General features: G+C 45.7%; 1 protein-coding gene across 2 annotated transcripts in view; it reads right to left on the bottom strand.

Moving 5' to 3' along the window:
• The window catches only part of GGT7 (gamma-glutamyltransferase 7), a 213605-nt gene that overhangs the window by 106759 nt on the left and 92810 nt on the right, over positions 1-14036 (bottom strand). For both annotated transcript variants that reach the window (XM_069243797.1, XM_069243798.1), the window contains exons 4-5: positions 7255-7372; positions 5769-5836 (exon numbers count right to left, since the gene is read on the bottom strand). In XM_069243797.1, the coding sequence (XP_069099898.1) occupies positions 5769-5836; positions 7255-7372 (186 nt within the window). The remainder of the gene's footprint in view (positions 1-5768; positions 5837-7254; positions 7373-14036) is intronic.

The following is a 14036-nucleotide window of genomic DNA, read 5'->3' as shown; positions in this document are numbered from 1 at the left end:
CAAAGCCTACAAAGAGTTGAGCGCCCAACTGGAACTCTTTTGTGCGGTCAAGATAGAACAACAATGCTCTTTTTATATCTAGACTCTTCAGTCTCTCCTCTTATCTGGAGGGATGAGGTGGATCAAAGAAGGTAGGCAGGATGATTTTTTGGCCCAAATGGAAGAGAGCCATAACTTTCGGAAGGAAACAGGTACGTGTCCAGGGAACCAACTTATCTGGGTAAAAGTTAATATAAAGAAGGTGTACTGAGAGGGCCTGCAATTTCGTTGACCTTCCTGGCCACTAAAAAAGGCAGTTTTGATGGGTAATAGCCTAAGAGGGCAATTGTGCGGAGGCTTAAATGGTGCACACTTGAGAAAGGGGAGGATCAGATTGAGGTCCCACTGAGTAATGGCGTAGGGGGCAACATATGCAGAAGGCCTTTAAAGAAACTAGCCACAACAGGTGTCTTAAAGATAGAAGGTTGGTCCGGCAACTACAAAAATGACAAGATGCCAGAGGGATAACACTTAACTGTGCCCAGGCCAGAGCCTGACTGGTCCAAAGATCAAGCAAAAAAACAAAGAACCTTGAATAAGGGTGCAGGAAAGGGGTCAACTCTGTACCGACTTTGTGGGGGAATGCCAGACTGCCAGAATAACATCACAGACTTCGGGAGTAAGGTTGAAAGCTGTCAACTGTCGCCTCTCCATCTCCATGCATGAAAGTGAATGGTGCGTAGATTCAGGTGCAGGAACCTCCCATGTTGCTGCAACAGAAGATCTTCTTGAAGAGGTAGCCTAACTGGAGGACTGATGATCATGCTCAACAGCTTGGGCAACCAAACTCTCTGTGCCCAATCCGGAGCCCCAAGGAGTACTTGGGCCTGGTCGTTCCAGATTGTCTTAAAAACTCTGGGTAGGAGTGGTATTGGCGGAAAGGCATAGAAAAGGACGGACCTCCACTCAGGACGAAAAGTACTGAGTCGCTTTGGAAACTCAAGCATGCAAAACTACTGACATTGCGCGTTCTTGGCAGATCTAACCAAGGATTTCCCCTCTAATGAAAGAGAACATGCGCCACCTCCGGATGGCTCTGCCCAGCCATTCGTGATCCGCTAAGCATCTTTGGCTAAGTTTGCACACTCTGGCATTCAGAGAGCCTGCAACATGATGAACCACCAGGGAAATGCCTGACGTTGCAGGGCCTCTTGACAATGGATCCACAACCCCATCCCACCCTGTCTGCTGCAGTGCCACATGACTGTGGTGTTGTCCGTGAACACCTGCACCAGTCGTTCCCTGATCAAAGAAAGAATGGCTTTAAACACCAAGTGAATCGCCCAAAGCTCCAATAAGTTGATGTGGAACTTGGACGCCACTCAAGACCAGAGTCCTCTAATCTCCATCTCTTCTGCCCCACCCAGAAGTGATGCATCTGTCATTACAATCAGATCTGGTTGGGAAGGGAAGAGGGGTTTGTCAATGACCCAATCTTCATTAGCCACCACTGCAGATCTCCCTCCAGGAGCTGGTCCATTTCACGTTGAGAGTGAACCCCAGCGAGTGCAAAAAGTTTGCTGTAGTCTGAAGGTGGTAGACAACTGCGTTTGGCAAGTCCACCTTTAACAGCCAGTCGTGGAGGTAGGGGAGGACTGGAACCCCGGACCTTTGCAGATGAGTAGCAACCCCCGCCATCACTTTCATGAACACCCAAGGGGTGCTGCTAATGCTGAACAGGAGAACAGTGAACTGAAAGTGCACTTGCCCACCTGTCAACTGAAGGAAACATCTGCGGGCAGGCAGCATGGGGATGTAGAAATATGCATCCTGCAAGTCCAACGCTACCCTCAAGTCTCCCAGGTCCAGGGCAGACTGAACCTGGGAGAGTGTGAACATTGTGAATTTCTCCTTTTTCAAGAAGAGGTTGAGAAAGTGCAGGTCTAGGATAGGACAAAGTCCGATGTTCTTCTTTGGCACCAGAAAGTACTGGGAAAAACAACCACGACCTACTTCTGATGAAGGCACCCTCTTGCTGGTTTCTCTTGCCAAGAGAACCTGACTTGACGAAGCAAGGAAAGATAGTCCTCCATCAGCCGATCATAACTGGGTGGCAAGGTTGGCGAGATAGTCATAAAGAGTTAGGGACTAGCCGGTCTGCACCATCTGTAGGACCCAGCGGTCTGATGTCACTGAGCACCCGTGGGGCAGATGATGGCATATCCTGACTCTCACTGACTGCCCATGATGGTCAGAGGGCAAACTAAAAAGGCTTGGAAGCAGCGGCTGCCAGGAGGGTGGTAGACTGTCCTGGTGGCTGGCCATCTGTCCTATGTTATCTGTAGGGGCGGTGCCCTCTGCCACAAAAAGGCCCAAAAGCCACTTGGAAGTAGTGGCTGAGAGGGAATAGGCATGGCTGGAGACATCTTTCATGGCCAAAGGGGTGGAGTGCGAATTGTTGTTGGCGAGTGGTCATAGACTAGCCTAAGGACCTGGTCGTAGCTCTGCTGCCCTTAAAGTGCTCCAGTGCTGAATCCGCCTTATCTCTAAAGAGGTGAGAGACATCAAATGGCATTTCCATGAGAGAAGCCTGGCCATAACTTGAAAAGACAGTTGGTCACAGCTAGGCATGGCACCACATTGATGTAGGAAGAATAGGAATACATCACATACAAACAAATATAAGTTCCCAAATCCCAATACAAACGTTTTAGGCTAGATAGTTGTAAACCAATGTAAGTAGTGAAAGGTTTAATACATGACATGTTAAAAAAGACAGACTGTGGGATCAATAGAAAAGGCAGGTCATATTTAGGACAAACAAACACTTATTACTTAGGAAACATATACACATGCTGCATTGTTAAGTTACCTGTGCTGAAACACATAAGAGGCCCAAGCCACATTAGAATGAGAGTTTTTCTTTAAAGCTGCACCAACTGTTGCTTTCAAAATGTTCACTTAGCATGAACAGGGTGGAACAGAAGGGTGTATCCTTCCTTAGCACAGGGGTCCTAAAAACCACAAGTCATTCATATTGTGTTAAGGGGAACTGTGTAAAGGGTCAGATAAGTATTTGCAAGGGAGGGCTACCATGAGCAGCACGCAACATATAATCTCTTGTTGTGCAGAAAGATAGATATGGTGAATGACGTCATTGTAACGTACACACCCATGAGGCCAACAAGTGCAAGTGCTTCTTTCCAGAGGCACCTCATTACCTTATCTGTACTGCTTGTAGTTGCTTACGTAAATGCTGAACTCTTGACCACAGTTTTTTGTGGTTTTTACAGTATAAATGCTACTGGTGTACTGAACCAGAACTTTGAACTTCAGTCATGGCCTCTATGTGAGACTGCCTGTTGTTCCCAGCTGAAAATCGATTAAACTTATATTATTGTGTCAAAATGATTTGTTTTATTTTCTTAACAGATTTCCCTCTAACAACATGGCTACAGACAATGAAATTGCTCTGCCTAGCGAGTCAGTCATGTCAAGCTCACACCTTAGGGTAACCTTTGCTTCATCTCAACTACCAGTGATAGCCTGGGTACGTTTGGCTCGGGGCTCTTCCAAGACCACAGGTAGCACTTGCGTAATCGAGTCCCACACCAAAAGAGAATAACAGCCCAATAGGCACTCAGTGTTCACCAACTGCAGTGCTAGGCTGAGGATGAGAACATTCTCTTGCCAATGTTATCCGGGTCTTGAATTCTCTCTCCAGTGGAGTGGTACGGAACGCACTGGGATTAATTCTTGATTTGAAGGGTCGGATCACCAAGCACTCCAGGGTGGAATGTTGGGTAAGGAAAAAAGGGTTCCCAGGAGCGGGACGATATCTCTGGGCAGTGGTCCTATGCAGAAGAGCCCCTGTGCAGAGCTTGGGCCAGGCCTCGAGTAGGAGATCTGTAAGGGCTTCGCTGCAAGGGAGTAGGGGTTCAGAAGTGGAGACTCCTGGCTGTAGCACCACTGTCAAAACGTTTCTCTTGACTGCTACTGTGGGCAAAGGAAGGTCCAAGACCTCAGCCGCCCTACACACTACCACTGCAAAAGAGGCTCCCTCCTCTGTAGCCACGGCAGGAGGAGAGACTAGGCCAGTGTCAGGTGAGTTGTCTTACCCACTGGCCACCACTGGTTCCTCGTATCAGCTGCTCTGTTCCTCATCTGGGAGTTTGTAACCATAACAGTCCATAGACCCTTTCCATTCATCTCCCTCTCCAGGCCTATCACACAAATAAAGTACTGGCTCCCCGCCGGGAAGCAAGGACCCATTTGGTACCTTAGTCGGATGACGCCCATTAAGTACCATGTCATAGACAGGAATAATGTTCACGGCAGTGGCACCGACACAGGAGTGGGCACTTGCAGAGGCTCTGTTCCAGATCCAGAAGGCAGTCCATGGGCCCAAGTGGCACTGAGGATGAACCCGCTGGTGTGGGTCCAGTAGGCACCCCTCCAGTGCCCGTGGGGAAAGAAGATGCTCCAGGGGGGTCAGTCCACCCAAATATGTTGCCTATGTCCTCAAAGAACTCTTTAAGCTGGATGGGGTCGCTTCGGTTGTGGAAAAATCAGGGAAGCGTGAGCGGACCCAGGCTCAGGTTCTGCCGACTTGCGGGCCTGGAATGCCGATGCTCCTGCGTCTTCACTTCAACAAGACTTCAACAGGCACGGCAAAGTCGAAGTCCACTTTGACTTTCTGGCCTTCTTATGTTTGTGGGACTTCCCATACGATGTTGAGTGCAATGACAACTGCCTGGAAGGGTTCTGCAAATGGTCCTGGGACCTCCCACATGATCAGGACCTCGAGTGCTGTGGTGTAGACCAACATCAGGCAGCAAGGAGCATGACAGCGCGCTCCCACAGCACCTTGGAATGCAATGGCACTGCAGTCCTTGTAGGTCTTGGAGTCGGGTCCCGGTCCAACCACCTCAAACACATCAAGTGGGGGGTCTGTTACTGACATTTGCCTGTTAAAGGGCCCACATGGCTTGAACCCAGCTGGTTTCTTGGGTGACATATCCTCACACCAGAAGAAACATTTTGCAAAAACATTTGACAAAACATCAAAAAAAGCCCGCCAAATAGAGACTGAGGGGTAGATCAGACCGCTAGAGTGTTATCTGACGTGGAAAATAACTAATGTAAGCGCGTCACATTGGTACCTATATAGGTATTGCACACATCATGTCTTAAGTGGAAGAACCCGAACCGAATGACACCACCTACCGGCGCACAGGGTACTGCTCGAAAGTCTTCCGGATCCTCTCTGACAACTGGGGATGGTCTAAGGCAGTGGTCTTCAAAAATTTTAATGCACCCCACCCGGGATATTTTGAGGCCCCCCGAGTGGGCTAGCTCTCCCGTTTCAAGACTCCTGGTCTAATGTAAGGAAGGGAAGATAAGGAATCTGTAGCTAGAATTCTCTATTAGTGGTCATAATTTAGGAGTAAAAAATTAAACTTTAACACAAGCAAATTACAATCTTTTTGATTTCTGACCAGAACTTGGTGCTTCTGGATGAAATGCAAATGCTGACAGATGTTAGCAGATAGGGTAGTAGCAAATGGTGGTTAACTTTGCTTTGCATGTTATACAAATGTCCTTAGTCCGGAAAGGAAATCTCTTGACTCTACCTAAGCAGGAAGTCCAATTTGCTTACTGGTGCTGCTCAGAACCGCACACAAGACACAAAGCTGTGTTCCAACAGAAGTGGGTGTTGGGATGAACATTCCACAATTTAATGAGCAAAACAAAATAACATAACAGTAATTTTGGCTGATGTGTCCTACCTCCCATACAGCAGATGAGCCTGGTACACTCCTCTCAACATGCCTGGCACCCCCACCAAGAGACCAGGCTGTTGAAGAAAACAGAGAAAACTTATTTTATGTTACACCTGTAAACACACCACACATTTAAGGAATGGCAAACTGGGTGGCAAAGTACTGATAAGTGCAATTTTAAACAGAGTACGGATAATTCACAAAAGATTATGAATTTGCAGTCATTGCATTGCAGAATTCACAGGCTCAAACGCCAATTTCAAAATGAAACCCCTAGAAATATTCTTTAAAATCCCTGGCCAATGTGGAATATTTACTAGCCACCAATTTCATGGTTTAGGAAATCTACAAAGAAATATTCTGAAAGGAAGCCATACATTTGTTTGGCCTGCCTAAATGCAAATTCGTAGCCAAAAGCAATCATTAGTAACAGCTCGCTACACAGGGGAAATGCAGAATTTTAATATGATTAGTTGTTAAAATTTTGTATTCGTTAAAAAAATTGTGCTTTCTTTGAAAATACAAAAAATAGTGCAATAATAGCTGCAAGCGAGCCTCGGTGCAGATCAGTCACCCCGGGCTCAATAAAAACTGGACAGTTACAGAAGTTTAGTGATTAATCCGAAACAACAATAAGATCCAGGAATAGAAATTAAGATTATATGGCAACAATATTTAGTTAATTTTATTGCATTATTATCACAATCTTAGTTAACTCACTAGTGTTGTTTAGTCATTTTTTTTGGCTTGCGATGTTAAAAGTGACGCTTACAAATCAGTTGACGAGGTAGTTTTGGGTTAACGTCTTACTTCGGGTATACCGCATTTGTGCCGCGACAAAGTAGGGAATCACCATGTTTCTGTTCATCTTCACTATGCTGAACGATGGCTGCCTCAGGTTTTTTTCTTGAGCAATATATCTTTATGTTATTGGATCTTACTAAAATTGAATAAATACCACTAGTGAATCTGCTAAGTTGTGTACTTTAGACAAGGAAAAAAGTAGAATGTACAGCATCCGAGGCTTACTTAAGTGGTCATCATGGACTACCAGCAGATAAGATACTTTTGTAGCTTCCCCTAAAAAAGCCATTCTGTTATGCAGTGTGCACTGGCTCCTGAAGCTGTCAATCAGTGTGTCTTGGCATGCACTATAGACAGGTACTCCACAGAAGGAAGTGCACAAGTCACCTGGCTCACAGGGAGAATATGAACAAGGACTCCAGCTGTAGACACATAACGGATAGGATCTAACACAGGGGCTACCCCTGTGTGACTTGACTGATGTGGTAATCACTGCAGTGCAGGCGGAGCTATGGGAGGAATGCAAATCATTTAAGTTCAATAATAAATTCTGTTAATAAAACATTAACTGTAACAAACTTTACATTGAAAACCAATACTAGCACTGCTGCTGTTTGCCGTCCACAGAAGCAAAAAAAAAAAAAAGACAAAGGAGCCCTGGCACATGCTGTGTCCTTTTTGTCCTCACCTTTGCTTCCCAACTGCTTTTTAGACTCTCTTCTCGGATTGCAGATGGCGCTGTCTCCCGGAAATCAATAACATTGCTCTCATTGGTCCTGATGTCATGTACTATCATCACCCCGCCTCTGTCAACAGAAAACCATACAGACCCAGGTTAGTACAGATCATCTCACCCACCATGGTCACATCACAGAACAAACCGTAAGTACCTGGATGACAAATCGAGGTATTACAGTTAAATACTTTTGAGATACACAAGGCAGACTAAATCAAGCATTTTAAAAAAAAATGGCTTCCCTGTTGCAGATGGAAAAGATTGTGTTCTCCGGCAAGCTGCAGTTTTCGAAGTGATCACTGGAGTTACTGTGCCTTTTTGTCCTTGCTTCGAGGTCAGTGGCATAGTATTTGTGTTGAAACCTTCAACTCCAACAATTGTTACCATATTAGATACCTTCAATGTTTTGAAGCATTTCTATGTTATTAAAACAGCCTGTGGTCCATAATACGTGCACCCATAGTTACTTGGTTTCTAGTAATCTGTCCGGGTAAATCAAATTGAAAAAAAAAATTCGCATCAAGAAGTCGTGAGCAGGGATAGCAATTTTAAAGCTTCCTTAAACTAAAAAGTTGATCAGTAAAGAGAGAGGGAGATTTCATTATAAACTGGTGCAGCGTGAGTCACAGCAGACAAACATGACCAGTTGATAGGCCCTGCAGCGCTTCAACTATAAAAGAAAGAGCTTTTGTTGGGAAAATATTCAATTCCTCAGTTCCATTTTCTATTGGTCAAATGTAATGATTTCTTTAATACTGATGGCAAAGGACAGGCTTAGAGCGAGTGTAAATCAAGGTATTCTTACATTAAATGGGATGACACAGGTTCCACATAAAGCAGGAGCTTAGCTATAGGTGACTGGCTATATATAGGCGGATCGATTAAGGGTTTTGGGATGAACTCTAGGAATTTTTCTAAGAGGTAATGATTTTTAGAAAGTGTGATGCCATTCAACCCTCAGTGGTATTTAGTACGCAGTGCTTGATCGCCCTTAGGAGACAGAATAGTCTTTTCTGTCATTAAGACGATACCTTTAGACAGAGTTGTTTGTCATATGTATGTAAAATGATAGAACACTAGTTACCCTGGTGCTTGTACGTAATGATCGAATTGCATGCTGACACCATACATCAATGTCATACTTACAAAGGAATGGAAAGGGTGTCAGTGTGGGGGATCTTTATCTGGAAAAAACTGTTTTGATCACAGGAGAAAAAAACAAGCGTGCTGAGTAAAACGGGCACGACTGAATGTATGAAGAAGGCGAAGGAGCGGGAGTGTTCAGGAAAGTGGCACTTAAAGAGACTCACAAAAGGCATCTGAAAACAAAGTCAGAAGCTTATAAGCAACATGCCATCTGAAAATCATAAGTGTAAGTTACCATGGAAAATTACCTAATGCCTATTCTTCATGTACCCATCAGGTACTCCATCACATAAAAGGCATTTTGGGAAGCAAAGCAGGCACACCGAGACCAGGAATGGAACAAACTCATGGAGACGTGCAAACAAAGGAGCAGCCACCCCCTGTGGTCCCCTGTCAATCAACTGGAGCGCGGTGTGGCAGCGACCCTAAGTAACACTGTGCCAGAGGTGAAGTGGATCGAGTGTATCTCCAAACTATACGGCCATCAGGAAGCAGCAGAACACAATTCAGCTCAAACTATGAGCCAAGGGCCAGATGTATCAAGCGTTTTTGCATTAACAAACTGTGCAAATGTCCGTTTGCAAATGCAAAAATGCGTTTTACAATGTATGAAAGGCATTCCCAGTGGGAAAATAAGAAATCACAAAAATAGTGATTTTTTGCGAATGAGACACGAATTAGCGTGTCGCAAACGGCGCATCGCAAATAACGATACGATTTACTGAATTGCATTTTGCGAAAAGCTAATTGCGATACAGAATAGCGACTCGCAGATAGCGATCTCCTAAATCGTGCCGCTATTTGCGAGATGCACACTGCGAGACGCAGACTGCGACACACAAAAACGGATTCGCAATGCGATGTAGCAAAAATCACAATTTGCCATTATTCCCAGAATGGCCGTTTGCACATGCAATTTACCACAAACTGAAACCAGGTGGTAACCAGGTGCAACCTATATAAAGAGGCCCAGAATGCCTCAGCCCCTCTTACACAATGGCTGCACTCTACGTCTTGGTGAGGAGAATGAGGATCTTGGCAGGTTTGAGGAGAGAGAGGAGGAGTCAGGAGCGCATTTTCAGAGTGCCCATAACCCTTTTTGACCAGACTGAGGAGGAAATTATGAGAAGTACAGGTTAAGCTCAGCCATGATCCTTGACCTGAAAGCTGAGCTACAACCCATGCTACGGCGCACAACACACAGGACCAATAGCATACCCACCCATGTGCAGGTATTATGCTCCCTGCACCTACTAGCATCAGGGAGCTATCAAGGGGTCCTAGCAGCAGCTGGTGGGGTATCACAGACTGCCCCTCTAGATTTTTCAACGCATTTCTCAATGCCATGCTGAGCAGAATATAACTGTACATAAGATTCCCCAACACCCATCAGGCATTACAACAAACTAAAGTTAATTTTTACCAGATAGCACAGTTCCCTCATGTCCTAGGTGCCATTGATGGGACACATGTAGCAATCTGTCCACCATCGGCCAGCGAGTATGTGTATCGCAACCGTAAAAACCATAATTCTATGAACATACAGGTGATATGCAATGTCTCCTACATCATTACCGATCTCGTGGCCAGATACCCAGTGTTGGAAAATGGGTTATTGGTAAGGGCAGGTCAGAACCTATACTTAGTAAGAGGCCACTAACCTCTACTTAGGTCCAGTTAGGTCTCAGTAAATTAAACCTAGCTCAACCCTAGGTAGCTTGGTAATGAGCGACAAGGCTTAACTTAGGAGACACAGTGTAAAGCATTCAAATATCACAAAACAATAATTTAAAAAAAACACAGGAAACAGTTTAAAAATCCACAATCTATGTATAAAAATAGATTATATTTTTATCTTTAAAATGACACCAAAACGAATATAATCGGATAAGGGGAACTGGAGATATGAATTTTTAAAGAATTAATGCTTTCTAGCGCAAAGAAACATCTAGCGCTCAAAGGGTTAAAAAAGGTCACACTGGAAAGGAACAAAGTCCCGAGTTCAGGCCACTCACGAGGTAACACTGTCACACTTACTTTCAGAAGTGTTTGATTCTGGAAAGTGGTCCACAGCAACAGCCAAGGGTTCAGAGGTTCTGGTTTGCCTCTTGGGGTCTGGGACTACAACTCCCATAATACACCTCTTCAATTTATGGAGTTGCTCCAAACTTCTAGTTCTTCTTCCAGAGGTCCTTTTTGTGTCCTTGAAGTGTCCACAACTTGATTCAAGGTTCCAGAAGCTCTGAGTTGCTCCTTGGGAGTTGGGACTACAATTCCCAGAATGCACCTGGTCAGTATCCTCAAATGGCCACTGGACGCTGGTCAACTGGCCTCTGCTTGCAGGACGTGATGCAGGGGACTCTGGGGAGTCCCTTCTTGCAGCAGTAGAAGACAGGTAAAGTCCTTTTAGTGGTGAAGCCCAAGTGTGCAGTTGGTGCAGTCCTCCAGAGTGCAGGGTCCAGATGCAGGTCAGGGGTCCAGCAGGGCAGTCCTCCTTCTCCTGTAGTTTTTCCTTGTTGGAATCTGATAAGGAACTGAGGTGTGGGCGCAGGTCTGAGAGTTGTATCCCTGCTCCTGGGTGAAAAACAGGGGGGCCTGGTTCTCCAATCAGGGGCAGGGTCCTTCCCCCTGTGATGACCACTTCCTGGGAAGAGTGGCAAAAATCAATCCCAGGGACCATCATTCCTCAAAAATCCATCATGGCTGAAAGTGATTTTTGGAGGTTACATCTGGCTAAGCCCACCACTAGTGTGGCTAAAAATCCTAAACACACCCCTCTCCTTCCCTCTCCTAATCTAATCAAGGGGGCACCTAATTGTCTGGGGTTGCAGGATGTGAGGGTGTTGCTGGGTTGCTCCAAATGTCCTTCTCTGCCTTTGAAGACCAGTTTGGCAGCCCCCCCCTCCTGCTTCACCATCTGCTGAGGGGAGATTCCCTCCCCCAGACACATCTCTTTGTGTGGAGCCAGGCCACTTCACACCTCATCAAGGCAGCCTGGCCAAGCAAAAACACTGCAGGGCTGAAGTTGGCAACTTTTTAGGTAAAGTTTAAAACTCTTTACCTGAACAAGTTATATTAAATACAACAACTGGAAGTTGTGGGATTTATTATAACAATTAAGTTAATACCAAACTTCTGGTATCTGTTACTTAAGGGGACTTTAAAAATTAAAATAAAGTCTCCCCATTCTAGCCTATGGAGGCCATTCACTACAATGAGGGAAAAACGAATTTGGCGGTTTTACCTCACCAGGGCTTATAAAACTATTTTTATAAGGTCCCTGCTTATAGTTACATGGCACCCAGCCCTAGGGTCACATAGGGCACACCTTAGGGGGGACTTATATGTAAAAATAAGGTAGTTTAAGGCTTTGGAACTACTTTTAATTCCAAAGATGAATTTGCATGTAATTTTAATTTAAAAGCAGTCAGCAAGGCAGGCCTGCCTTTAAAATGACACTGGGCACCTCAGCAGTGCACCTATGGGTGCACTATCTATGCTAGGGGTCCCTAAACCTACATGCCCTACCATATACTAGGGACTTATAGGTAGGTTGACTTAGCCAATTATAATTAGCCTAATTTGCATACCGATTTTACACGGAGCACAGGCCCTGGGACTGGTTAGCAGTACCCAGGGCACCATCAGAGTCAGGAAAACACCAGCAAAAAGTGGAAAAAGGGGGCAAAAAGTTAGGGGGCCTCTGCAATCAGCCCTGTTCTCTCACACCCAGGGAGCACACATGACTCCTACATCTTTTGCCACAGCGGGATACACACAAGACTGCTAGCTGGGGAGTTTGGGGAAGGATATCTACTAGGTAATTTGATAGTTCAGAATAATGCATTGATGTAAGCATGACATCAGACAGCAAATGTACTCATTTTACTCTCTGTGCATTCAGGAGACAGTGCCTACGCAGTGCGCACCTATATGCTAACGCCCTACCTGAGCCCTGCAACTCCAGCAGAGAGGAGGTACAATGCTGCACATTGGGCTACCCGCAAAGTGGTGGAGCGCACTTTTGGGATGCTGAAGAGCCGTTTCAGGTGCATCCATATGAGTGGAGGTGCACTACAGTACAGCCCAGAGATGACATGCAAAATTGTGGCCACATGTGGTATCTTGCACAACATAGCAACCATCAGGGGCATACCAGTGGAACTCACGGAGCCAGAATCAGATGAGGATGATGAACCATTACCACCCCTTCTACCAGCAGACAGGACCAGTGCAGCAAAGGGCAGGCAAAGATGTGCTGACATCACGCGCAACCATTTTTTATGTAAGTAATGACAAATCCAATTAAATGAAATGTTTTTCAGTAGTAAACAATGTGTCATTAGGACATAGCTATTCACAATGGGCAGACATGAACTATTAACAGTGTCACACTATTAGTATCATAGCATGACTTTATTTCTACATGTTTAGGTGGTCCCCTGTAGCCCTCAAAATCACTTCTTATGTCCACACACTCCACTTGAATGCTCAGTGCCCTCGCTGGCACCTCTATTAGCAGGTTCACATGCAGTACTGTGTCTGGCACTGCGACGCCTCAGATCAATCACAGGGACTGTCAGACTGCTGAGGCTAGAGGACTCCTCACTGTCCCCAACGCCCAGTTTGCTGGTTGTGGCACTGCATGCTGTTTGCATGGCATCCACTACGTTGGTAATTTGCACCAGTCCCTGTGCAATGTCCCGACTGCAATGTGCCATCTCCACCTGTGTGGCAACGGCACGCCGTGATATCTGGGCTGTTGAACTTGCAAGCCAATTGACTGATCTACAGAAGCTATTAAACTTTCCCAAATATTGGTGATGACGCCTGCGCTGGCTGATGGCTCCTGCCGTATCTCAGTGCAGAGTTCCCTAATGGACTGTGAAAACTCCTTGGTGTTTTCAGCAGCTCTTTGCTGTCCCTCAATCAGGGTCTCCAAGTGCTTGTTTTGTAACCCCATATTGCTATTGTGAGACACAAACTGTCTGTGCAGTGACTTCAAATGTTTGCATTACCAGCGCTGCACCTTCAGCATGGAAGCTTCAAGGCCGCCAAAGATTGATGGGCCCACTCCTTCTCCTGTGCCTTGTCTGCCTGCATCGTGGCGCCTCCTGAGGGGAGTTGACTGATGCTGGTGCTGGTGCAGGGACTGCTGTCCTCCTGTGGGACTCGTCTCTGGTGGGGGTGTGGGTTCATGTTCTGGCATCTCATGTGAGTCCAGGTTGTACTCTGGCAGTGGTAACACCCTTGCCCTGCGTCTAGTCGGAACAATACTGTAGGACTCACTGGTATTTGAGTCAGACTGCGGCTGTGTTTCTGCTTCCCCCACTTTTTCAGATCCTGCAGCAGCAGGGACCGAGTCATCTGCAAGGACAATATGCAGCATGTCAGTTCTAGCATTTGTCACAGATTTCCGCAGTGTTGCTTTAAATTTACAATTAAATTGTGTCACCCTGAGTCGTTTGTGGTGTTTCTCTATGTGGCTAACTACTATCTTGCAATTTATGTTGTGTATTCACCTTAGGGTTGTGTACTACCACTCCCATAAGGCACTGTTGTGTTGTATGTAAGATGTGACATTGACT

This window comes from Pleurodeles waltl, chromosome 7 (assembly GCF_031143425.1).
Source record: "Pleurodeles waltl isolate 20211129_DDA chromosome 7, aPleWal1.hap1.20221129, whole genome shotgun sequence".
Lineage (NCBI taxonomy): Eukaryota > Metazoa > Chordata > Amphibia > Caudata > Salamandridae > Pleurodeles > Pleurodeles waltl.
The sequence above is the reverse complement of the archived record's forward strand: the minus strand, read 5'-3'. Positions and strand labels throughout refer to the sequence as shown.